The sequence below is a fragment of the Vulpes vulpes genome, chromosome 9 (genome assembly GCF_048418805.1).
Source record: "Vulpes vulpes isolate BD-2025 chromosome 9, VulVul3, whole genome shotgun sequence".
Classification (NCBI taxonomy): Eukaryota; Metazoa; Chordata; class Mammalia; order Carnivora; family Canidae; genus Vulpes; species Vulpes vulpes.
The window spans coordinates 86,144,183-86,171,089 of NC_132788.1; the positions used below are offsets into that span (position 1 = coordinate 86,144,183).

The window sequence follows — 26,907 nt, forward strand, 5'->3', positions numbered from 1 at the left end:
TGCTAGTTGTTTTTTGTCTCATTTGTTCTTTTTTTTTAAATAATAAATTTATTTTTTATTGGTGTTCAATTGGCCAACATACAGAATAACACCCATGCTCATCCCGTCAAGTGCCCCCCTCAGTGCCCGTCACCCAGTCACCCCCACCCCTGCCCTCCTCCCCTTCCACCACCCCTAGTTCATTTCCCAGAGTTAGGAGTCTTCATGTTCTGTCTCCCTTTCTGATATTTCCTACCCATTTCTTCTCCCTTACCTTCTATTCCCTTTCACTATTATTTATATTCCCCAAATGAATGAGAACATATAATGTTTGTCCTTCTCCGATTGACTCATCTCACTCAGCATAATACCCTCCAGTTCCATCCACATTGAAGCAAGTGGTGGGTATTTGTCGTTTCTAATTGCTGAGTAATATTCCATTGTATACATAAACCACATCTTCTTTATCCATTCATCTTTCGATGGACACCGAGGCTCCTTCCACAGTTTGGCTATTGTGGACCTTGCTGCTAGAAACATCGGGGTGCAGATGTCCCAGCGTTTCATTGCATCTGTATCTTTGGGGTAAATCCCCAGCAGTGCAATTGCTGGGCATTTGTTCTTTATTCCTTTTATCTTTTGTTCCCCACCTGGCTTTGGAGTCATTGAAATTTTTTTATTATTTCATTGGCTTATTTGTTATATACTCCTTATTTTTAGTCTTTGCTCTAGAGCTTACAATATACCTCTTCAATTTAACACTGAATACTTTCAAATAATATACTACTACACATATAGCATAGGAATCTTTCAACAGTATAATTCCAGTATCTTTTCTATTGTGGTGTTGTTGCATATTTTACTTTATCATATGTCATAAATCTCACAATACATTGTTACTCTTTTTGCTTTAGACAATAATTTATCTGTTAGAATGATTAAATATAAGGAAAAAAGTCTTTTATATTTCCTTCGTTTTTTTCCTCCTATTTTTGGACCTCTTCATTTCTTTGTGTTTCTGTCTGATTTTATATTTCTTCTGCCTGAATATTTTTTTTATTTCTTATTTTTTCTAAAGAATATTTTTGGCAGTTCCTTATGTAGGTCTGTTGACAATTCACTCAGCATTTTTTCTCTCTTTCATCTTCATTTTGAAAGCTATTTTTTGCTGGGTTTAGAATTCTGAAGTGACAGGTTTTCAGGTATTTTTTTTTCCTTTAAGGATGTCATTCCATTGCTTCTGGCTTGCATGATGAAAGTCTGCTCTAAGTCTCATTTTAGTTCCTCTTTATGTAATGTGTCTTTTTTTCTGCTGACAATTTTCAAATTTTTATCTTTTGTTTTCAGCAGTTTATAACCAATTATTACTGTGCTTATTCATGATATCTAGAGTTTGTCTGTTTATAATATTGTATGGTAATCAAAGCAGTGCAGACTCTAGCGTCAGTATATTTGAATTCAAATTTTCCCCTATTACTTTCTGTCTTGAGATTTTGGTAACTTACTTGACCTCTCAATGCTTCAGGTGCCCCACCTGTAAGTGGGGATGATAATTACTCCTACCTCATAGAAATGTGAGAAAGTGCCCAATATACAATAAGTCCTCAATAAATGTTAGTCTTTAAAAATAATTATCTTCAGATTCCTCATTTTAATGTGTCTATATCTCAAAATCGGACTTTGTTTACATTTTAACCACAAAGAAATTACTTTGCTGCTTTATTAACGTGTCATCTGGCCACTTAACAGCAAAATTTCCCCCCAGATTACTTTCTCTGTCAGAAGCATAGATGGATAATGCTTTTAATTCAGATTTCCCAAGGATCTCAAATGTAGGCTAGCATACCACTGTCATACTAGTAAGGTTTGCTTGAAGTACAGATGCTATGGTGAGCCTCATCTCTCTAGATACAACTCAATTTTCCAATTATATATTTAATATTCACATAAGAGTATATTAAGTAGGAATTTTGGATATCTTTTAGAATAAACAACAATCTCTAAACATTGTATTACCAAGAACATTTATGCATTACTAAGAACATTGATTAGCATTAAATGTTAATTTACAAAAATTGTTACTTTTTTGTAAGGGAATAAGCAATACTATATTTTTCCAATAATAAGGATATATAAGGATGAAACTAGTCCCTTTAAACAAGGCCTTGAAAGGTATTAAAAGCATCTAGTCAATTTTTAAGCAGTCATATGCTGAATAACTTTCTCATTTCCAGAATACTTTTTCACTGTTTGCTATGATAGCAAAAGTAAATTTTAACTAGTATCTGGACCTTTTTTTATTTTAATAGGATTTTGGCACAGTTTGAGCTGGGAAAGAAAACAGCTAGTTAGCTACTAATTAGATTGTTTTGTCTTTTTTTTTCCTTTTAAAATTTTTATTTAAATTCTAGTTAGGTAGCATACAATGTAATACTAGTTTCAGGTGTAGAATTTAGTGATTCATCTAAGAGTGAGCACATTCTCCAGTGCTCATCACAGCAATTTCCCTCCTTAATTCCCATCACATATTTAACGCATTCTCCTACCCACCTTCTCTCTAGTAACCTTCATTTGTTTTCTATAGTTCTCTATAGTTAACAGTCTGTTTCCTGGTTTGCCTCTCCCCACTCCCAGCCCCATGTTCATCTATTTTGTTTCTTAAATTCCACATGGGAGTGAAATCATATGGTATTTGTCTTTCTCTGACTTATTTCACTTAGCATAATACTCTCTGGCTCCATCCACATTATTACAAATGGCAAGGTTTCATCTTTTTTTATGGCTGAATAATATTTCAGTATGTGTGTGTGTACATACATGACATCTTTATCCATTCATTAGATGATGGGCATTTGGGCTCTTTCCATAATTTGGCAATTTTTATAATGCTGCTATAAACATTGGGGTGCATGTATCCCTTCAAATCAGTATTTTTGTATCCTTTGGGTAAATACCTGGTAGTGTAATTGCTGGATCATATGGTAGTTCTATTTTTAACTTTTTGAGGAATTTCCATTCTGTTTTCCACAATGGCTGCACAACTTGGCATTCCCACCAACAGTTAAGAGGGTTCCCCTTTCTCCATATCCTTGCCAACAACTATTGTTTCCTGTGTTGTTAATTTTAGCCATTCTGACTGACGTGAGGTGGTATCTTATCATTTTGATTTGTATTTCCCTAATGATGAGTGATGTTGAGCATCTTTTCATGTGTCTGTTAGCCATTTGTGTGTCTTCTGCCCATTTTTAAACTAGATTATTTGGTTTGGGGGCATTGGGTTTTATAAGTTCTTTTTTTTTAGTTTTATAAGTTCTTTTTTTATATAATAAATTTATTTTTTATTGGTGTTCAATTTACCAACATACAGAATTACACACAGTGCTCATCCCATCAAGTGCCCCCCTCAGTGCCCGTCACCCATTCACCCCCACCCCCTGCCCTCCTGCCCTTCCACCACCCCTAGTTCGTTTCCCAGAGTTAGGAGTCTTTATGTTCTGTCTCCCTTTCTGATATTTCCCACACATTTCTTCTCCCTTCCCTTATATTCCCTTTCACTATTATTTATATTCCCCAAATGAATGAGAACATATAATGTTTGTCCTTCTCCAATTGACTTACTTCACTCAGCATAATACCCTCCAGTTCCATCCACGTTGAAGCAAGTGGTGGGTATTTGTCATTTCTAATGGCTGAGTAATATTAATATATTTTGGATACTAGCCCTTTATCTGATATGTCATTTGCAAATATCTTCTATTCTGAAGGTTGCCTTTTAGTTTTGTTGATTATTTCCTTCACTGTGCAGAAGCTTTTTATCTTGATAAAGTCCCAATAGTTTATTTTTGTTTTTGTTTCCCTTGCCTCAGGAGACATATCTAGTAAGAAGTTGTGACAGCCAATGTCAAAGAGGTTACTGTCTATGTTCTTCTCTAGGATTTTGATAGTTACCTGTATCACATTTAGCTCTTCCCTCCATTTTTAATTTATTTTTGTTTATTATATAAGAAAGTGGTCAAGTTTCATTCTTTTGCATGTTGCTGTCTAGTTTTCCTAACACCGTTTATTGAAGAGATTGTCTATTTTCCATTCTTTCCTGCTTTGTCAAAAATTAGTTGGCCATATAGCTGTGGATTCATTTGTGGATTTTCTATTCTGTCCCATTGATACATGTGTCTCTTTTTGTGCCAGTGCCATACTGTCTTCATCACTACAGCTATAGTATAACTTGAAGTCCAGAACTGTGATGCCTCCTCCAGCTTTGCTTTTCTTTTTTAAGATTGCTTTGGCTATTTGGGGTCTTTTGTGGTTTCATACAAATTTTAGGATTTTTTTTCTGGCTCTGTGAAAAATACTGATTATTTGTCTTTTAGAAAGGAAAGAAAAAATTTTAAAAAGCATTATCTGATAATAATTGATTAAAAAGATTTTTTTTTGTAGGCAAAGGAAAAGAGGATTTTATCCCTAGAAGTTGAAACAGAAAGACAATGTCTGAGAAAGTCAAACAACTTGAGACAAAAAGTCTCCTTTCTGGAGTAACTCTTTATAAAGATGATTTAATGCACTGTACTGAATATAAAAGGAACCTAAGACAGTCAGTACTATAACTGAGGAAGAGGAAAGCATGTCAGATTTTAAATATCTGAAACCATGAATTATTTGTTCTTGAACCCAAAGCCCTTACCATAATTACATAGAAAAATTTACCAAATAGATCTCAAATATATACCAGATAAAATTTGGAAACTTAGTTTCTCATAACTTGAGGAAATCCACTATAGGCTAGTGGATCTCTTATTTTAAATTTTTATCAAATAAATAGGTTTATTTTTATATTATGTTAATAGATGTCATTTATTAAGACTACCACGAAGACCATGCATTATATTGGAAAGAACACAGCTTACAGATTCACAAGATTCTCCTTGCGACATTGAACTAGTTTTGGAAATTTGAACAAAGTACTCCCAGAGACTGAATTTCCTCATTTCAAAAACAAATGACAATAAAACTCATTTAAAAGTAAATCTCTTCTTTCTTATAAAGATTAATACTGATTTCTATGTGAAACACTTTGCATTTGTACAGATTGATGGTGATGTTTGTTATTTAAAATACATAATTTTAAAGAAATATCAACATCTATTTGTTTCCTTCACAATGTTTCTTATTATATTCTAGGCCTTTAATGATTGACCCTCAGGGTCAAGCTAATAAGTGGATCAAAAACTCTGAAAAAGAAAATCAGCTTAGTGTTATTAAGCTATCTGATTCAGACTATATGAGAACATTGGAAAATTGTATTCAGTTTGGAACTCCACTTCTATTAGAAAATGTTGGCGAAGAACTGGACCCATCTTTGGAGCCTTTACTACTTAGACAAACTTTCAAGCAAGGTAGAAGTTAATTTATATTAGTTGGTAGAACTGAAAGATGGTTCAATGATCTTTGAGGCAAAAAAACCACTACATAAATTCAAGGATAATGTTAATAACTCAGAACTTCTGTGTCATCGTTATGTGTGAAAGGAATTTAGAACGAAATGAATTTTGGTTGGATAATCTAAAATAAATATCTTGCCCTCTGTTCATTATGTTAACCTCTGTTATCTAGACTGCTCTTCAGTGAGAACATAAAGAAGTTAAAGCCAGTTTGAAATCCCTTTGTCTTGTGACCATGGAGCTCACACAGCCCATTATTATGAATAGTAATGGTTAATGTGGACTAAACTTGACTTTAAGTTAAACAGTACTCACCTTACATCTCTCTACTTCAAAAATTTTATCTCTGCCAAACTCTAATACTTTCTTTATATTTTCTTGGCTCTTAGTTTTTGTTTAAATTCTAGTTAGTTAACATATAGTATAATATTGGTTTCAGGAGTAGAATTTAGTGATTCGTCACTCATATATAACACCCAATGCTCATCACAGGGCCGTCCTTAATACCCATCACTCATTTTGCCCATCCTCAGCGCACATTTCTTCCAGCAATCCTCAGTTTGTTCTCTATAGTTAAGAGTCTCTTATGGTTTGCCTCTTTCTCTTTTTTCCCCCCTTTCCCTATGTTCATCTGTTCTGTTTCTTAAATTCCACATATGAGTGAAAGTATATGGTATTTATCTTTCTCTGACATATTTTGCTTAGCATAATATACTATAGCTCCATCCGTATCATTGCAATGGTAAGATTTCATTCTTTTTGATGGCTGAGTAATATTCCATTATATATATATATAATATAATTATATATATATATACCACATCTTAATCCATTCATCAGTTGATGGATGTTTGGACTCTTTCATAAACTTTAGTACTTTGAAGAGCTTAATTCATATAAAAATAATCTTGGAATCATGATTGAAAATTGATGGAGGAGATAAGATCAAAAGGAATCTTGATTTAGAAGGCTCCCTGACAACCAGAGAAAATGTCTTATGCCACCCCAGAATGAATGAACCCTGCTGTGTAATTGCTTTCTTGCCTCTATGTCTGTGACTTCGTCATATCTCTATTCTATTTTAAATTACTTTAGGACCCTTTATTTGTAGCCTAGGAACAGCCTTAATATAGAAGGAGGGGCTATACAACTCTGGCCTACTTATCATGCATTTGCTTTCTGAAATATAGGTGGCATTGATTGCATCAGACTTGGTGAGGTCACTATTGAGTATTCCTTTGATTTCAAGTTTTATATCACTACAAAACTGAGAAATCCACACTTTATGCCAGAACTGGCTACAAAGGTATCTTTGCTAAATTTCATGATAACTCCAGAAGGACTTGAAGATCAGTTACTAGGTATTGTTGTTGCAAAGGAGAGGTATGTATTTTCTTATATGCTTCCAGATGGTTTAGAGAGGAATATTTGTAGGCCATTAATACTTTTGTTGTGTGATCATTTCAAAAACTTATCAAATTTTACATTTTGTTATTATAAATTAAGTATATAGTACTTTAAAATAACCATTTTTGGAGTGGCTGGATGGCTCAGTTGGTTAAGAATCCAACTCTTGATTTTGGCTCAGGTCATGATCTCAGCGTCTTGAGATCAAGGCCCATTTCAGTCTCCATGCTGAGCATGGAGCCTACTTAAGATTCTCTCTCTCACTCTCCATCTACCACTCCCCCCTACTCACATGCATGCTTGCTTCCTCTCTCTCTTAAGAAAAAAAAGTAAAATTGCCACTCTAAGAACAAGTGAGTTATAAGCCAACCATATTATATTTGACTCTTAGTATTAGTAGTAGGATTCAGGAGACATACCATGACTTCTGAGTTGTATCTGATTAAGGCAAAAAAGTTCACACAGAAGAATATATACTGTAGACAAAATCAGAAATATGTTCAAAGACTTAAATGCAGGATATCAATGAAATATTTGAATAATACAGTGAAATAATAAAAGAATGATTTTTTATAATAAATTTATTTTTTATTGGTGTTCAATTTACCAACATACAGAATTACACACAGTGCTCATCCCATCAAGTGCCCCCCTCAGTGCCCGTCACCCATTCACCCCCACCCCCCGCCCTCCTGCCCTTCCACCACCCCTAGTTCGTTTCCCAGAGTTAGGAGTCTTTATGTTCTGTCTCCCTTTCTGATATTTCCCACACATTTCTTCTCCCTTCCCTTATATTCCCTTTCACTATTATTTATATTCCCCAAATGAATGAGAACATATAATGTTTGTCCTTCTATAAAAGAATGATTGATGAAATACTTAGATAAGAATGAAAAAGCAGGATACAAAATTATGCATGGTATGGATAATATTTTGTAAAAAAATATAGTTAATGTATGAATGAATATATATATACATATATTGAAAAAATTGGAAAAAATTTCATATTGAAATTTGAATATTCATATATTGAAAAAAATTTTCATATATATATGAAAAAATATATTGAAAAAAATATATATATTGAAAAAATTAGGGAGGGAATATGCCAGAATGTTAGCAGTGATCATCTCTGAGGATGATAAGATCATGGGTAACTTATTTTTTCATTCTTTATATATTTTTCTATTACTAGCATGTGTTATTTTTTTAAAAAAGAGAAAATATATTAAGATATTTGATAGGGCTAGTAGTAAAGAATTGTTTCCTGATGGAAATCTTTGATTCCACTTGGAGCTTCACACAACATTATCAGTCTATTTCATGAAATCAAATTATAAGTGAAATTATGTAATCCATAAAGTGCCTTAGTTACTTCTAATGTTTGAATCCTACTTGCATAGTATCCAAGATAGAACCAAGTCCTAACATTCTAAAACATCATGAATTACGTTATTTTGAAGTCTTATACTGTCTTTGTGAAGACTGTAAGTGCCAGTTTTGTCTTCTTCTTGAAAGGGCAATTGTATGACAAGTCGTCTTTTCTGTTCCTGTGGAAGACATACATAATGAAAATAACACTGAATATGACAAAACCAAGGAGTAGATAAAAAGTTGACTATTGTGTTTCTTCTCCAGTTCCTATCCTCACATAACCATCTCAGCCATATGGATAAATTTAACACATTCTTAGATTTACTGTGGTACATTTTACTGCCACATTTTACATACATGCAATTGATGATCATTTTTTTTTTTTTTTGCTCAAATAATTATTCGTATGGAAATAACTTTTTTCCTTAGGATAAAGTTTGTGTTACATATCTTTGTGTTACATGTCTACAAAATTATTTCTCTACAAAATTGTGATATCTAATATTCAGATATGATTTTAGATAAACTACTCCAGATTTAGACTAAATGTTTCTCTATCTTTTTAGACCAGAGTTAGAAGAGGAACGAAATGCCCTTATTCTTCAGTCTGCAGCTAATAAGAAACAGCTAAAAGATATAGAGAAGAAAATTTTAGAAACACTATCATCTTCAGAAGGGAACATTTTAGAAGATGAAAGTGCAATTAAAGTCTTAGACTCTGCTAAAATGATGTCCAATGAGATAACAAAGAAACAGCAGGTGAAAAGAGAATCCTAGCAATCTTTTGATCCTTTTTCAGTTTGCTCCTAGTATAATTTGGGAGAAAGTTTGTTTGCAAGGAGCAGAAGCCTATTCAAATTAGCCCACATAAGAAAGATACAAGGGCAGCATAAGGAATATAGTCAATGATAATATAATAGTGTCTTATACTGACAGATGGTCTACACTTGTGGTGAACACAGCATAATGTATAAACTTGTCCAATCACTATGTCGCACACCTGAAACTAATGTAACATTGTGTGTCAACTATACTCAAAAAAAAAAAAAAAAGAAAGAAAGAAAAGAAAAGAAAAGATACAAGGGGGCATTTTCCCAATTACAGAGGTATATACAGGCCTCAAGAATAATGGAAAGTTTCTATGTTCTTTGTGTAATATTGTGTAGTCTTCATCTGTGCCTCTCTGCTCCATAAGAAGGCTAGTTTCTCCTGTAAAACATTTGTATCTGGTCCTTGCATGGAGAAACCAAATTTGGTTCCATTACCTTTTATTAGCACTAGTGCCCAGTACCACTTGACTGCTGTTTTTGAGGCTCTTATAAGTTCTAATTCTCTAGTGGGAAAAATTGATTTAGCTAATCTTGGGTCCATTTCTATCTTTACCTCCTGATTGAGTCAGCTACAAATGAGATTATTCAGTATAAACATGATACACAACAGTCTGTGGATAGTGTGTCCAAAGGAGAAGTGGTTTAGAAAAGTGCTTTATACCTTTTTCCTATAGAATAGCAATCTATCAGAAGGAGTTACCAGTTGAAGAACTTGTTATCTTGGAGAATTTTTTTCTTTGCAGGTCAAATATTAACAGCCCTATTATGTCCAGAAAGTTAAACATATGAGAAGCTACTTTTAATGTATAACACCATCAGCTAGGAAATATTTCTGAATATCTACTTTGCCAGACTTTGTGCGGGGTTCTGATGCACATATTGATACCTTAAACATACACATGTGCACATTCTCTATCTGACCTATTAAAATAAAAAAAGATGAGTGACTATAGTAGACACATGTCAGATTCAGGCAAAGAATAAGCAAAGATTGACAACTCTGGTATTCCCCAAACAAGAAACATAACCTTAAACTATTTTTCATTCTTTGTTATCCTCCCTCTCATCTTCCTCTTCCCTCCCTTCCTAGTTCTTTCCTTCCTTTTCCTTTCTTTCTTTCCAACTTTTAGCATAATAATAAGTCTTTTCTTATAAACTCTTCCTCTTTAATTATGTCATTGAGTTGGGGGCTATTTTTTAAATATAAACTTTATTATATAAAAAATAAATAATCCAAAAACACATTTCCTATGTCTTAATCCTGATTTTTCTCTTCTTCTAGATTGCAGAAAAGACAGAACTCAAAATAGCAGAGTCTCGAGAAGGCTACAGACCCATTGCTAAACATTCATCAGTATTATTCTTCAGCATTGCAGACCTGGCTAACATTGATCCCATGTACCAATACTCTCTCACCTGGTTTGTCAACCTTTATATCAACTCTATTCATGACAGGTAAACATTTTCTAGCTTCATTTATCCTCCCTCAGTTGGATTTTCACCATCCTTTCCATAAAAATATACATAACTTTTTTCTTTAAAAAAAAAGATTTTATTTTTTTGCAAGAAAGAGAGAAAGAGCACGAGCAGGGGCAGAGGGAGAGAGGGAAAGCAGGCCCCCTGCTAGCAGGGAGACTGATGAAGGGCTCAATCCCAGGACCCTGGGATCCTGACCTAAGCTGAAAGCAGATGCTTAACAGACTAAGCCACCCAGGGACCCCATTAACTTTGTTTCTTATTATGTAATATGTATTCATTATGGAACATTAAAAATATGGAAAAGTTGAAGGGCACCTCTGTGGTACAGTCCATTAGGCATTTGACTCTTGGTTTTGACTCAGGTTGTGATTTCAGGGTCATGAGGTTGAGCCCAGCATGGGGCTCTGCACTCAGCTGGGAGTCTGCTTGAGATTCCCTCTCTGCCTCTTCCTCTGCCCCTCCTGCCCATGCTCTCTCTTTCTCTAAAAAAAAATTAAATAAATCTTTTAAAAAATATATGGAAAAGTTGAAAAAGAGAAAGTCTCTTTTTTTATTCTAAGTTTTGTTTCACCCCTACTCAAGATGTAGGCGTAGAAGGATTAGTTTTAGTCCTTCCCCCACCTCTTAAATATTTTAATATGGCACTTATCTTTGCTGGCAACTCCAGTACCTTTCTCCACCCTTGAAAACTAAAAAGTTTCAGTCCCAGGGTGCCTTTCTGGCTCAGTCAGTACAGCATGCAACTCTTGATCTCAGTTTGTGAGTTTGAGCTCCGCATTGGGTGTAGAGATTACTTTAAAAAATCTTAAGGAGTGCCTGAGTGTCTCAATCAGTTAAGCCTCTGCCTTCAGCTCAGGTCATGATCCCAGGATCCTGGGATTGACTCCATGTCCTGTTCCGTTTGGTGAGGAGTCTGCCTCTCCCTTTCCCTTTGCCTCTCCCCTTGCTTGTGCTCTCTCACATGCTCTCTCTCTCTCTCAACTAAATAAATAAAACCTTTTAAAAAATAAAATCATAAATAAATAATATTTTTTAAAAAGCTTCAGTCTTACACTTCTAATTATTTGCTAGATATTTTCACTTTAATCAATTAATGAATATACACAGATTTTGGAGTCAGACTGGAGTAAAGGATTAAGTCTTACTCCCACCATATACTAGCTATGTTGATACAGGCAACTCAGTTAACCTTTCTGTATGTAATTGCCTCAATTTTCCTTATCTATAAAATAAAGATAATAATAGTACCTACCTTTTAGAATTGTTATGAAAATTTAATATCTGTAAAGTGTTTATCACAATGTCTGGTATTTAGTAACTGCTATGTTTGTTAAGTAGAATAAAAGGATGATTTGAGCCTAGCATGTACATACATAGGCTCTTGGTAGAACAGTCTCTCCTGAGTGATTGAAATCCCTAAGCTTTCCCAGTTGGGATTTGGAATTTGAATTTATACAGTCCACACAATGGAGGAAATTCAAGGTGAGGAATTGACATAAATATCAATATCAAGTGTCAACAAGGATGTAGAATCATCAGAACCCTCATACACTACTGGCAGGATTGTAAAATCCTGGATTTTACAGGATTGCCACTTTGGAAATATTTTTAAAGTCTCTGGAAAATTAAACATAGATTTGCTATATGAGGTAGTAATCAACAAATCCAGTGATTCTTGGGGATACTTAAGAGAATTAAATGCACATGCATACACAGAAAATTATAGTCTTTTTGATACATGAAAAATATATATCTAAAAGTTACTTAATTTTTTCTCCCTTCAGTACAATGATGTTATTCATGTGTAATATAGTTAGGTTCATATGTTGTTGGTTTAAGGGTTCTTTTGTATTTCATTTTAGAGTTTTCCCTTCATCTTTGTTGATTTTAATTTTACTATATTTTTGAGCACATACACATTAATATGATTCCAAAAGTTAATACTATACAAAATGGTCTGCTCAGAGAAGTGTCACCATCCCCTATTCTTCCATCCCCTTTCCATGCGCCAAGATTGCTTTTTAAAATTAAATTAATTTTGAAAAAAAATAAAATTAAATTAATTTTGAGATAAATGTAGAATCACATGCAGTTATAAGAAATAATATAGTGGGGGTCCCAGCTGGCTCATTCAATGGAGCATGCAACTCTTGATTCGTGAGTGTGGGTTTGAGTTCCACGTTGGATGTAGAAATTACTTAAAAAAAATTAAAATCTTAAGAAAAGAAAAGAAATAATACAGTGATCCCCCATACTCTTTACCCAGTTTCCCCACTGGTGACATCTTCAAAACCTCTACAATAGTACAAGATCATAACCAGGATATTAATGTTGATACAGTCAAGATAGGGAACACTTCCATCATAACGATTCCCATCCTGCTCTTTTACAGCCATACCCACTTCTTTCCTATCCCTACCCTCTCCTCAACCTTTGACAACCACCAATCCATTCTTCATTTCTATAATTTCATCATTTCAAGAATGTAATATAAATGCAATCATATATAGCACATAACTTTAAAAACGATTTAGTTTAGAGAGAGAGTGAGTGAGCATGAGCAGGGAGGGGGTGATAAAGGGAAAGAATCTTAAGCAGACTCCTCCGTCATTGGAGAGTCCTGTGTGTGGGCTTGATCCTGAATCGTGACCTGAGCTGCAATCAAGAGTTGGACCCTTAACTGACTGAGCCCCCAGGTGCCCCATATATGGCACATAACTTTTAAGGATTGGCTTTTTAAAAAATATTTATTTATTCATGAGAAACAGAGAGAGAGAGGCAGAGGGAGAAGCAGGCTCCATGCAGGGAGCCTGACATGGGGCTTGATCCTGGGTCTCCAGAATCACACCCTAGGCTGAAGGTGGCGCTAAACTCCTGAGCCACCCAGGTTGCCCAGGATTGTCTTTTTTAATCTCAATTCTTAATTCTCTGGGGATTCATTCAGATCATTGTGTGTGTCAGTATATTGTTCCTTTTAATTGCTAAGAAATATTTCATGATATTGATATACTGCAGCACATCTGGGTTATTTCCAGTTTTTAGCTATTATAAATAAAATTGCTATAAACATGCATGTACAGGTATTTGTGTGAACATAAGTTTTCATTTTGGGGATAAATGCCCAGAAGTGCAATTACTAGGTCATGTGGTACTTGCTTGTTTGTTTTTTTTAAAGTTGCTGCCAAACTTTCCCAGATTGGGTGTATCATCTTACATTCGTTTAAGTATTACTGAAAATTTTTTGAACTAAAAAAAAGAAAGTAATACATGATTATTGCAAAATTTTAAACATATAAAAGTATGTTTAAAAGAAGGAAAATAGGGATCCCTGGGTGGCGCAGCGGTTTGGCACCTGCCTTTGGCCCAGGGTGCGATCCTGGAGACCCAGGATCGAATCCCACGTCGGGCTCCTGGTGCATGGAGCCTGCTTCTCCCTCTGCCTATGTCTCTGCCTCTATCTCTCTCTCTGTGTGACTATCATAAATCAATAAAAATAAAAAAAAATGAATGAAAGAAGGAAAATATCAGTTAAAATCATACCCAGAAGTAACCTTTTGTCCATATATTTTCTAACTTTTCACATATTTTTAAAAAATATATACATATTGATCTAGATTTGATGTTTCTTTGGAACAAAAACATTTCTTTGTCTCTTACAGTTCCCTGCCCAACATAAATCTCACACTAATAAGGATTCAGTATAGGTATCTTTTAATTAACTGATTGTTTTCAGTCATTTTGGAATACAATAAGAAGTGTAGAATTTTGAAAATAGAGACATGGTGTAAACCCTATTTCATTTTCTTATAGAATTATACTGTGTTTCTTTACATAAATTTACCAGGAGTTTCATACACATAAAACTATACAGGGAGGTTCCATGTATTCTTCACTTGGTTTCTCCAGTGGTAACATTTTGCGTTACCATAGTACCATATCAAAGCCGGGAAATTCACAGAGCTTATTCAGATTTCACCAGAGGTTTTTTTTTTTCTTTTTTAAATATTTTATTTATTTCTTTGAGAAGGTGGAGAGGGGGAAAGAAACTCAAGCAGACTCCATGGCTGAGCACAGAGACACTGTGGGGCTCCATCCCACCACCTGAGATCAGGACCTTAGCCAAAACCAAGAGTTGGATGCTTAACCAACTTCATTGTCCAGGCGCCCCCAGATTTCACCAGTTTTATATGCACTCGTGTGTGTGTGTGTGTGTGTGTTTTCATATTTAACAATGGATACTTACATGTTAATTCATATGTTACTTATTTTTTGTTAGCTTTGTTTGACTCAACATATTTGCTTGTTTTTCAACCTTTCAGTAACAAATCCAAAATTTTGGAAAAGCGCCTACGATACTTAAATGACCACTTCACATACAACTTATATTGTAATATATGCCGATCACTATTTGAGAAGGACAAGCTGCTGTTTTCCTTTTTGTTATGTGCCAATCTTCTTCTGTAAGTTACTTGCTTTTTTTCTTTATTTGTTTTAAAAAACTTGGCTGGGAAAACTATTTGATGAGGATGGCTTCTCACAAAAGGATGTTTTTGCTCTGCTTAAATCATGATCTTACCTATACATTTCTCTACAGTAGTATTGGTGTTTTGATGTTGATTAGATTTTTAAAATTTGGGTTACACATAAAAGTCCACCAAATATTCACATACACTTTAATGGACTCTTCAAAAGCAAAAATCTATGTAACTACCAACTATGTGACTCTTGATCTCAGGGTCATGAGTTCAAGCCCCATGTTAGATGTAGAGATTACTTAAAAAAAAAAACAAACAAGAAATGGAGCCTTTTCAAATTGTTTTTTTTGACTTAATAATATGCACTTAAAGTCTTTCCATGTTTTTTTTCATGGCTTGATAGCTCACTTCTTTTTAGTACTAAATATTCCATTCTCTGGATGTACCACAGTTTATTCACCTACTGAAAGACATTCTGGTTGCTTCCAAGTTTTGAATATTATGAATAAAACTGCTATAAACATTTGCATATAGGTTTTTGTATGTACATAAGTTTTCAACTCTTTGCTTAAATACTAGAGAGTGTGATTGCTGATCATATGGCAAGAGTATGTTTAGTTTTGTAAAAACCCTGTCTTCTGAAGTAGCTATAACAATTTTACATTCCACTAGCAAAGAGTAAGAGTTCCTGTTGCTCCACATCCTTGCCAATATTTGGTCTTGTCAGTGTTCTCGGTTTTGACCATTCTAATAGATGTGTAGTGTTACCTGATTTTAATTTGCAATTTGCTAATGACACATGGTGTTGAGAATTTTTCCTATGCTAATTTGCCATCTTTATATTTTCTTCAGTGATGTATCTGTTGGGTCTTTTGGCTACTTTTGAATCAGTTTAATTGTTCATTTTTTTATTGTTGTTTTGGGTGACAGTCTTTCAACAGGCCTTTTACAATATTTTCTCCCAGTTTGTGGTGTGCCTTCTCATTCTTTTGACAGTGTCTTTGGCAGAGCAGAAATTTTAAATTTTAATGAAGTCCAACTTATCAATTCTTTCATGGCTCATGGTGTTGTATCTAAAAAATCATTGACAAAAAAATAAAAAATAAAAAATAATTGACATACCTAAGATCACCTAGATTTTCTCCTGTGTAATCCAGGAATTTTATGGTTTTGCCTTTTACGTTTAGGTTCCTGATCCATTTTGAGTTAATTTTTGTGAAGAGTATCTAGATTCTTTTTTTTTTTTTTTGCATGGGGATATCCAGTTGTTCTAGCACCATTTGTTAAAAAGACTGTTCACTATACGGCCCTTGCTTCTTTGTCAAAGATCAGGTAGCTATATTTATATGGGTGTATTTCTGGATTCTTTATTCTGTATCACTGATCTGTATTTGTTCTTTTGTAGTATTGACTTAGATTTATAGTAAATCTTTTTTTTTTAAATTTTTATTTATTTATGATAGTCGCACAGACAAAGAGAGAGAGAGAGAGGTAGAGACACAGGCAGAGGGAGAAGCAGGCTCCATGCACCGGGAGCCTGACGTGGGATTCGATCCCGGGTCTCCAGGATCGTGCCCTGGGCCAAAGGCAGGCGCCAAACCACTGCGCCACCCAGGGATCCGATTTATAGTAAATCTTGTGAGGTAGTTCAGTCCTTGACTTTGTTCTTAAATATTATGTTGGCTATTCTGGGTCTTTTGAATCTTCATATAAATTGAACTTTATAGAAAATCAGTTTGTTGATATCCACAAAATTCTATTCTATTGACGTATTTGTCTTTTTTTTTTTTTTTACCAATACAACATTGTCTTGAAGTCCAGTAATCTCAGTTTTCCAGTTGTAGTCTCCTTCAATATGTGTTGAATATGTATTGTGTTCTCCAAAACAATTGTTGCCTATTCTTGGTCTCTTGACCTTCCATATAAACATTAGAATCAGTCTGTCAATTATACACAAAATAACTTGCTGCAATCTTGAGTGAGATTGCATTAAATCTATAGATCAGATTGGGAAGAACTGACACCCTGACAATATCGATTGTTCCTCTTCATGAATGTCTCTTCATTTATTTAATTCTTTGATTTATTTCATCACATTTTTTGTAGTTTTTCTCATATAGATCTTGTACATGATTTGTGAGATTTATACCTAAGTGTTTCACTTTTTTGGGTGCCAGAGCAAATTGTATCCTGTTTTTGACTTCAAATTCCACTTGTTTATCATTGCTATACAGGAAAGCAACTGACTTTTTGGATGTTGACGTTGCATCCTGCAACCTTGCTATAATTGGTTTATTAGTTCTAGGAGTTTTTTGTCAATTCTTTTAGATTTTTAGATTTTCTACGTAGACAAATATGTCATTTGCAAACAAAGGCAATTTAATTTTTTTCTTTCTAATCTATATGTTTTTTATTTCTTATTACACTAGCCAGGATTTTTAGTTGACAAGTGGTGAAAAGGGACATTCTTGCTTTGTTCTTGGTCTTAGTGGGAAAGTTTCTACTTTCTCATATTGAAGTATGATGTTGACCATAGGCTTTTTGGGAATGTTCTTTATCAAGTTGAGGATGTTTCCCTCTATACTTGTTTTGCTTAGAATTTTGATCATGAAAGGGTATTGGATTTTGTCAAATGCCTTTTCTGCATCTACTGATATGATCATGTGCTTTTTCTTCTTTAGTTGCTTGATGTGATAGATTACATTAATTGATTTTTGAATGTTGAAACAGCCTTACACACCTGAGGTAAATATCACTGTTTTGGTGTGTTAATCTTTTTATACATTGTTTGATTCAATTTGCTAATATTTTGTTAAGAATTTTTGTATCCATGTTCTTGAGAGATATTGGTCTGTAGTGTTCTTATACTATCTACTGTCTAGTTTTGGTATTAGGGTAACACTGGATTTGTAGAATAATTAAAGAAGTATTTCTTCTGCTATTTTCTGGAAGAGACTGTAAGGAATTGGTAGAATTTCTTCTTATAAGTTTGGTAGAATTCTCCAAAAACCCATCTTAGTGTGGTGCTTTCTGTTTTGGAAGGCTAATAATTATTGACTCAATTTTTTAATAGATATAGTTATGGACTGCATAGTTGTATCTGCCCCAAATTCATATGTTGATATGCTAACTTCCAGTGTGACTGTATTTAGAGATGAAGCCTCTAAGGAAGTAACCAGGTTAAATAAGGTCATAAAAGTATGTTCTTCATCTGATAGAATTAATGACCTTAAAAAAAGAGAGAGCTAGCAGAGTACTCTCTCTCTCCATATGCACATAGAAGAAATGTCATGTGACAATACAGTGAGAAGTTGGCTGTCTACAAGCCAGGAAAAGAGGGCTCATCAAAAACCCAAATCATCCAGAACTTTGATCCAAACTTCTATCTTCCAGAACTCTGAGAAAATAAATTAACATTATTTATTCAACTGAGCCTATTGTTGTTTTTTTAAAGATTTTATTTATTTGTTTGTTTGTTTATTCATGAGAGACACAGAGAGAGAGAGAGGCAGAGACATAGGCAGAGGGAAAAGCTGGTTCCCCATGGGGAGCCCAATGCGGGACTCGATCCTAGGATCCCGGGATCATGACCTGAGCTGAAGGCAGATGCTCAACCACTGAGCCACCCAGGCATCCATTCCTGTTATATTTTGTTAAGGCAGCATAAGTACAATAACACAAAGTCTATTCAAATTATCTGTTTCCCCTTGTGTAAATTTGGGCAGATTATATCTTCCAATGAATTGATCCATTTCAGCTAGGTTATCAGATCTGAGGACATAGCATTCACAATATTGTTTTTTATCTTTTTAATGTCAAAGGAATTAATAGTGATGGCCCTTCTTTCATTTCTGATATTTGTAATTTGTATATTTATTTCCTTAGTTATCCTGGCTAGAGGTTAATCATTTTATTGATCTTTTCAAAGAACCAGATTTCAGGGTTTTTTTTTTGTATATTTTTTATTGGAGTTTGATTTGCCAACATATAGTATAACATACAGTGCTCATTCCGTCAAGTGCCCCCCTCAGTGCCCATCATCCAGTCACCCCATCCCACCACCCACCTCCCCTTCCATTACCCCTTGTTCATTTCCCAGAGTTAGGAGTCTCTCATGTTCTGTCACCCTCTATATTTCCCACTCATTTTCTCTCCTTTCCCCTTTAATCCATTTCACTATTTTTTATATTCCCCAAAAGAATGAAACCATATAATGCTTGTCCTTCTCTGATGACTTACTTCACTCAGTATAATACCCTCCAGTTCTATCCACATCGAAGCAAATGGTGGGTATTCGTCGTTTCTGATGGCTGAGTGACATTCCATTGTATATATAGACCACAGCTTTTTTATCCATTCATCTTTTGATGGACACCAAGGCTCCTTCCACATTTTGGCTATTGTGGACATTGCTGCTAGAAACATTGGGGCGCAGGTGTCCTGCCATTTCACTGCATCTGTATCTTTGGGGTAAATCCCCAGCAGTGCAATTGCTGGGTTGTAGAGTAGCTCTATTTTTAACTCTTGGAGGAACCTCCACACTGTTTTTCCAGAGTGGCTGCACCAGTTCACATTCCCACCCACAGTGCAAGAGTGTTCCCCTTTCTCCACATCCTCTCCAACATTTGTTGTTTCCTGCCTTGTTAATTTTCCCCATTCTCACTGGTGTGAGGCGGTATCTCATTATGGTTTTGATTTGTATTTCCCTGATGGCAAGTGATGCAGAGCATTTTCTCATGGGCTTGTTGGCCATGTGTATGTCTTCTTTGATGAAATTTCTGTTCATGTCTTTTGCCCATTTCATGATTGGATTGTTTATTTCTTTGCTGTTGAGTTTAATAAGTTCTTTATAGATCTTGGATACTAGCTCTTTATCTGATATGTCATTTGCAAATATCTTCTCCCATTCTGTAGGCTGTCTTTTAGTTTTGTTGACTGTTTCTTTTGCTGTGCAGAAGCTTCTTATGTTGATCAAGTCCCAATAGTTCATTTTTGCTTTTGTTTCTCTTGCCTCCATAGATGTATCTTGCAAGAAGTTACTATGGCCAGGTTCAAAAAGGGTGTTTGCCTGTGTTCTTCTCTAGGATTTTCATGGATTCTTGTCTCACATTTAGACCTTTCATCCGTTTTGAGTTTATCTTTGTGCGTGGTGTAAGAGAATGGTCTACTTTCTTTCTTCTGCATGTGGATGTCCAATTTTCCCAGCACCATTTTTTGAAGAGACAGTCCTTTTTCCTGCCTTGTCGAATATTAGTTCACCATAGAGTTGAGGGCCCATTTCTGGGTTCTCTATTCTGTTCCATTGATCTATGTGTCTGTTTTTGTGCCACTACCACACTGTATTGATGCTCATAGCTTTGTAGTACAACTTGAAATCTGGTATTGTGATGCCCCCGGCTCTGGTTTTCTTTTTCAATATTCCCCTGGCTATTCGGGGTCTTTTGTGATTCCATACAAATCTTAATATTATTTGTTCCAACTCTCTGAAGAAAGTCCATGGCATTTTGATAGGGATTGCATTAAATGTGTAAATTGCCCTGGGTAGCATTGACATTTTCACAATATTAATTCTTCTAATCCATGAGCATAGAATATGTTTCCATCTCTTTGTGTCTTCCTCAGTTTCTTTCAGAAGTGTTCTGTAGTTTTTAGGGTATAGATCCTTTACCTCTTTGGTTAGGTTTATTCCTAGGTATCTTAGGCTTTTGGGTGCAATTGTAAATGGGATTGATTTCTTAATTTTTCTTTCTTCAGTCTCAGTGAGTAGAAATGCCACTGATTTCTGTGCATTAGTTTTGTATCCTGATACATTGCTGGATTGCTGTATGAGTTCTAGCAATCTTGAGGTGGAGTATTTTGGGTTTTCTACGTACAGTATCACGTCATCTGCAAAGAGGGAGAGTTTGACTTCTTCTTTGCCAATTTGAATGCCTTTTATTTCTTTTTGTTGTCTGATTGCTGAGGCTAGGACTTCTAGTACTATGTTGAATAGCAGTGTTGATAGTAGACATCCCTGTCATGTTCCTGATCTTAGGAGAAAGGTTTTCGGTGTTTCTCCATTGAGAATTATATTTGCTGTGGGCTTCTCATAGATGGCTTTTAAGATGTTGAGGAGTATTCCCTCTATCCCTATACTCTGAAGAGTTTTGATCAGGAATGGATGCTGTATTTTGTCAAATGCTTTCTCTGCATCTATTGAGAAGATCATATGGTTCTTGTTTTTTCTCTTGTTGATATGATCTATCACGATGATTGTTTTATGAGTGTTGAACCAACCTTGCATACTGGGGATAAATCCCACTTGGGCATTGTGAATGATCTTCTCAATGTACTGTTGGATCCTATTAGATAGTATCTTGTTGAGAATTTTTGCATCTGTGTTCATCAGGGATATTGGTCTATAATTCTCCTTTTTGGTGGAGTCTCTGTCTGGTTTTGCAATTAAGGTAATGCTGGCCTGATAAAATGAGTTTGGAAGTATTCCATCCCTTTCTATCTTTTAAAACAGCTTTAATAGAATAGGTATTGTTTCTTCTTTAGATGTTTGATAGAATTCCCCTGGGAAGCCATCTGGCCCTGGACTTTTTTTCTTTTTTTTTTTTAGATTTTATTTATTCATTCATAGAGACACAGAGAGAGAGTCAGAGACACAAGCAGAGGGAGAAACAGGCTCCATGCAGGGAGCCTGACATGGGACTCGATCCTGGGTCTCTGGGATCATGACCCAGACCAAAGGCAGTGCTAAACCGCTGAGCCACCCGGGCTGCCCTGGCCCTGGACTTTTGTGTCATGGGAGTTTTTTGATGATTGCTTCAATTTCCTCCCTGGTTATTGGCCTGTTCAGGTTTTCTATTTCTTCCTGTTCCCGTTTTGGTATTTTGTGGTTTTCCAGAAATGCTCCCATTTCTTCTAGATTGCCTAATTTATTGGCATATAGCTGCTCATAATATGTTTTTAAAATCGTTTGTATTTCCTTGGTATTGGTTGTGATCGTTCCTTTTTCATTCATGATTTTATTAATTTGGGTCTTTTCCCTTTCTTTTTAATAAAGCTGGCTAATGTTTTGTCTATCTTATTAATTATTTCAAAGAACCAACTCCTCGTTTTGTTGATCTGTTCTACAGTTCTTCTGGTCTCTATTTCATTGAATTCTGCTCGAATCTTTATTAACTCTCTTCTTCTGCTTGGTGTAGGTTTATGTGCTGTTCTTTCTCCAGTTCCTTTAGGTGGAGGTTAGCTTGTGTATTTGAGTTTTTTCCAATTTTTTGAGGGATCTTGTATTGTGATGTATTTCCCTCTTAGGACTGCTTTTGCTGTATGCCAAAGATTTTGAAAGGTTGTATCTTCATGTTCTTAAGTTTCCATTAATCTTTTTAATTCTTCTCTAATTTCCTGATTGACCCTTTCATCTTTTAGTACGGTGCTCTTTAACCTCCACATGTTTGAGTTTCTTCCAAATTTCTTCTTGTGATTGAGTTCAAGTTTCAAAGCATTATGGTCTGAAAATATGCAGGGGACGATCCCAATCTTTTGGTATCAGTTGTGATTTGTGACTCAGGATGTGGTCTATTCTGGAGAAATTTCCATGTGCACTTGAGAAAAATGTGTATTCGGTTGCACTCGGATGCAAAGTTCTGTATATATCTGTGAAATCCATCTGGTCCAGTGTATCATTTAAAGCCCTTATTACTTTGGTGATGTGTGCTTAGAAGATATGTCATTTGCAGAAAGTGCCGTGTTGAAGTCTCCTATTATTAGTGTATTATTATCTAAGTATGTCTTTACTTTTGTTATTAATTTATATACTTGGCAGCTCCCACACTAGGGTTATAAATATTCATAATTGTTAGGTCTTCTTGTTGGAGAGACCCTTTAAATATGATATAGCATCCCTCTTCATCTCTTACTACTACAGTCTGGGATAAACTTTAATTTATCTGATATGAGGATTGCTACCCCAGCTTTCTTTTTAGGACCATTTGAATGGTAAATGGTTCTCCAACCTTTCATTTTCAGGCTGTAGGTGTCCTTAGGTCTAAAATGAGTCTCTTGTAGACAGCAAATAGATGGGTTTTACTTTTTTATCCAGTCTGAAACCCTGCGTCTTTTGATAGGCTCTTTAAGCCCATTCATGTTCAGAGTTACTATTGAAAGATATGAATTTAGTGTCATCGTAATACCTATTTAGTCCCTGTTTTTGTGGATTATTTCTTTGGGCTTTCTCTTTCTTTTATAGGGTCCCCCTTAATATTTCTTGCAGAGCTGGTTTGGTGGTCACATATTCTTTCTGTTTCTGCCTATCTTGGAAGCTATAATTTCTCTAAATATTACTTTCCTACCACCCTTTCTCCATATTTCAATCCTTGCAACTGTGTAGTCCCAATGACCCTGCGTCGCCCAAGCTTTTGAACATTCTGCTATCTCCACCCATATCTGAGCAGGACCCTCTACTAAGATTCATCTGTATCTCAGTCTTTCCTTTCTGCACTTCTGTTTTCCTGCATTCTCACACCCTTCCCTTCAAACATTTATTCAGTGCCAAAATATACCCAGAGGTGATTGTGAACATCCCTGAATGATTAATTACCAATATTGAGATGGGTGAGGGTAGCTTTCAACATTTTACCATTACCGTTGATTCATGGGATCAAATTTAGGAAGTTCTTTTCTATTAATTTGCTATCATTTTCTGCACTGAATGGAAAATTGAATTTCAATAGATACTGTCCATAATTATTGAGATAATCCTGTGCCCTGTTTATTCTGTCATTGGAATACATTGATTTGTTTCCATTTTAAAATGCAACACAAAGTCCTGAAATAAATCATTATTCCTCAAAAAAAAAAAAAAGTATAGTATCTCTCCTATTCTGAATGAGAGCCTTGCTGGATATAGTATTCTTGGCTGCATGTTCTTCTCATTTAGTACCCTGAATATATCCTGCCAGCCCTGTCTGGGTTGCCAGGTCTCTGTGGAAAGATCTGCTGTTAATCTATTCTTTTTCTCCATAAAAGTTAGGGAAATCTTGTCTCTTGTTGCTTTAAGGATTTTCTCTATCTTTGGAATTTGCAAGTTTCACTATTAAATGTCAAGGTGTTGAACGGTTTTTATTGATTTTGGGAGGGACCTCTCTATCTCCTGGATCTGAATGCCTGTTTCCCTCCCCAAATTAGGGAAGTTCTCAGCTATGATTTGTTCAAATATGCTTTCTGGCCCTCTGGCCCTCTCTGGAACCCCAATTATAGGTAGATTTTTTTCTTCTGAGGCTATCTTTTATTTCCCTTAACCTTTCCCCGTGGTCTTTTAATTGTTTTTCTCTTTTTTCCTCAGCTTCCTTCCTTGCCATCAACTTGTCTTCTATGTCACTGACTCTTTCTTCTACCTCTTTAACCCTCATCATTAGGGCCTCCAGTTTGGATTACAACTCATTTAATTGATTTTTAATTTTGGCCTGATTAGATCTAAATTCTGCAGTCATGAAGTCTCTTGATTCCTTTATGCTTTTTTTCCAGAGCTACCAGTAGCTTTCTAATTGTGCTTCTGAACTGGCTTTCTATCATTGAATTGTAATCCAAATTCTGTAACTCTGTGGCAGAGAGTAGATTCTTTCTTTTGCAGTGAGTTCTTCTTTCGAGTCATTTTGCTCAGTGCAGATTGACTGTATGAGTGGGCTGAGTCAAGAATATCAACCGTGACCTAAGTAAATTACACCCTAGATGATTCTGATGAGGTCAGAGGCCAGAAATTGAAAACAACGATCAGAACAAAATAAAACAAAAGGACCACTAAAATGAAAAACAAAGTTTAAAAAAAGTAGTAAAAAATAAAAGGCCAAGAATCCCAAAGAAGAAGAGAAAAAGAAAAAAGGGGGGGGGGGCTGGGAGACGGTGGTGGTGATGAAATTGTAGTGGATGGTGATGAAGTTGTAGTAGAAGGAGAATGTAGTCTGAGGGGTTCTAGAGGGTGATCCTCTTGGTTCTGAGCATATTAAGTTCTGTATGTTAGAAGATGCTCAGTCCCAGATTTATGTAAACCAGAAATACTTGTAGAAAGCCCTAACATTGACCACAAAAACATAGAGGGGTGCAGAATGGGAATGAGGAATCTCACAGAATGAACCAGCATGGTGTATCACTTGGTTCTGGGTGCATACTGGTCATTTTTAGAAGGTATTAACTTCCACCATTGTAGAACAAAATGAGGCAAACATAAAACACAAAACAAACAAACAAAAAACATATCTTGTATATCTCCCAAAATTGAGTATGTTGTAAGGTATCTAGAAGTGGAAAATATATCTAGGACCTGTAATTGTAGAAGTATGAAAGTCAAAAAGAAAGAATCTTAAAAATGAAGAGGTATTAAAATATTGTAGTTAAGGTGGGAAAAGAGAAAAAAATGGAAATTTAAATTTACAGTCTGGTATAAAAATGAGTTGTACTGGAAAAAGGAAGAAAAAAAATAGGAGGGGTACCCTCTAGTTCTATATACTGTAAATCCCTCGACTTCCCCTGGAGCTTCCCAGCACTGCTCGGTCAAGAACTTGCTCTTCCCCTGTCCTTCCAGCTGGTCTTCTGGGGGAGGGCGTGCTGTGATGATTCTCAGGTGTGTGAGCCTGGGGGAGCTGCGCAGCCCCCTGCCAGGTGCACGGCTCAGTGGGAGCTGTTTATCCTGTGAGGCCCCTGTTCCCTGGCGGCCCGCCTCTCCCAGGCACAGGGTGACACCAGGAGGAACAACCACACTGGCGGCAGGCAGGCCTCCAGTCCTGGAGTCAGCTCCCCCAGTAACTACCGCAGACTCCCAATCCGCACTGGTCTGGATGCTCCGGGGCCGGGGGGCGCTGACCTGCACAGCCCGCAGGGCGCCCAGCGGCAGGAGCATCCTCGCTGTCCTGTGCACTCCCGGCCTCTGCCTGTCGGGGGGGTGGGGAGCGCAGGATCCTGGGCTGTGTCCCCCAGTGCCCTGGGCTCCGGGGCCTCTGCTGCTGGAATCACACTCCCGGGCCAGCGGCTCCCTAAGGCAGCAGGACGCAGCCCCCTCTGCGCGGAGCCCCCACCTGAGCTGCTCCCCAGGCCCCGCCGGGCGCTCCAGCCCTTTACCGCGCTCGGCCCGCGGTGTGGGCGCGCTCCCAGGGCGCACCTCCTCTACGGGGGACCCAGGAGACTGGAGGCCCCGCTGCCCCTCCTGCGCTTCGGCCCGGCTTCCCTGCTGAGCGCCTTTCCGTGGGGAAGAATCCGGAGCGGATTTTTAAAGTTCCTGCTTCTCCGGGGTGGGGGTTTCCTGTCCCCAGGCTCTCCACCCGGCTTCAGCCTGGCTCCCCTCCACCCCCCACCACTTGATTCTTTTTTATTTTTTTCCACCTTCCTACGTTGTTAGAAGCGAAAACCCTTCTCTCTGTAGCGTTCCAGCTGTTCTCTCTTTAAATCTCAGGTCGAATTCGTAGGCTTTCGGGGTGGTTTGAAAGCTATCTAGGTAAGTTGGTGGGGCCAGGTGAGGTGAGGCCCCTGCACCTCGCCATCGTCCCCCTCTCTCCAGATTTCAGTTTCATCGATTTCCCCCCCTATGAATTTAAGTACATGAATTTCTTCTGATTTTTTTTCATTTCTTTACTTCTGCTTGGTTTGGATTTAATTTGATCTTTTTTTTTTCCTAGTGTCTTAAGGTGGAAGCCTAGATGATTGATTTTAGATCTTTTTTTCTAATAAATGCATTCACTGTTACAAATTTTCCTCTGAGCCTTACTTTTGCTGCATCCCACAAATATGGATAAGTTGTGTTTTCATTTTTATTTAATTCCAAATGTTTATTTCTCTTGAGATTTCTTTGACACATACGTTACTTAGAAATCTGTTATTTAATTGCTAAGTGTTTTGGGGTTTTCCAGCCATCTCTGCATTGTTGATCTCTGCTTTGATTCTAATGTA

General features: G+C 36.3%; 1 protein-coding gene across 1 annotated transcript in view; it reads left to right on the forward strand.

The window, feature by feature from the left end:
* Positions 1-26,907, forward strand: part of DNAH12 (dynein axonemal heavy chain 12) — a 214,828-nt gene that overhangs the window by 137,387 nt on the left and 50,534 nt on the right. The window contains exons 56-60 of the mRNA XM_025984090.2: positions 5,158-5,372; positions 6,608-6,800; positions 8,765-8,957; positions 10,311-10,483; positions 14,827-14,967. Coding sequence (XP_025839875.2) covers positions 5,158-5,372; positions 6,608-6,800; positions 8,765-8,957; positions 10,311-10,483; positions 14,827-14,967 — 915 coding nt within the window. The remainder of the gene's footprint in view (positions 1-5,157; positions 5,373-6,607; positions 6,801-8,764; positions 8,958-10,310; positions 10,484-14,826; positions 14,968-26,907) is intronic.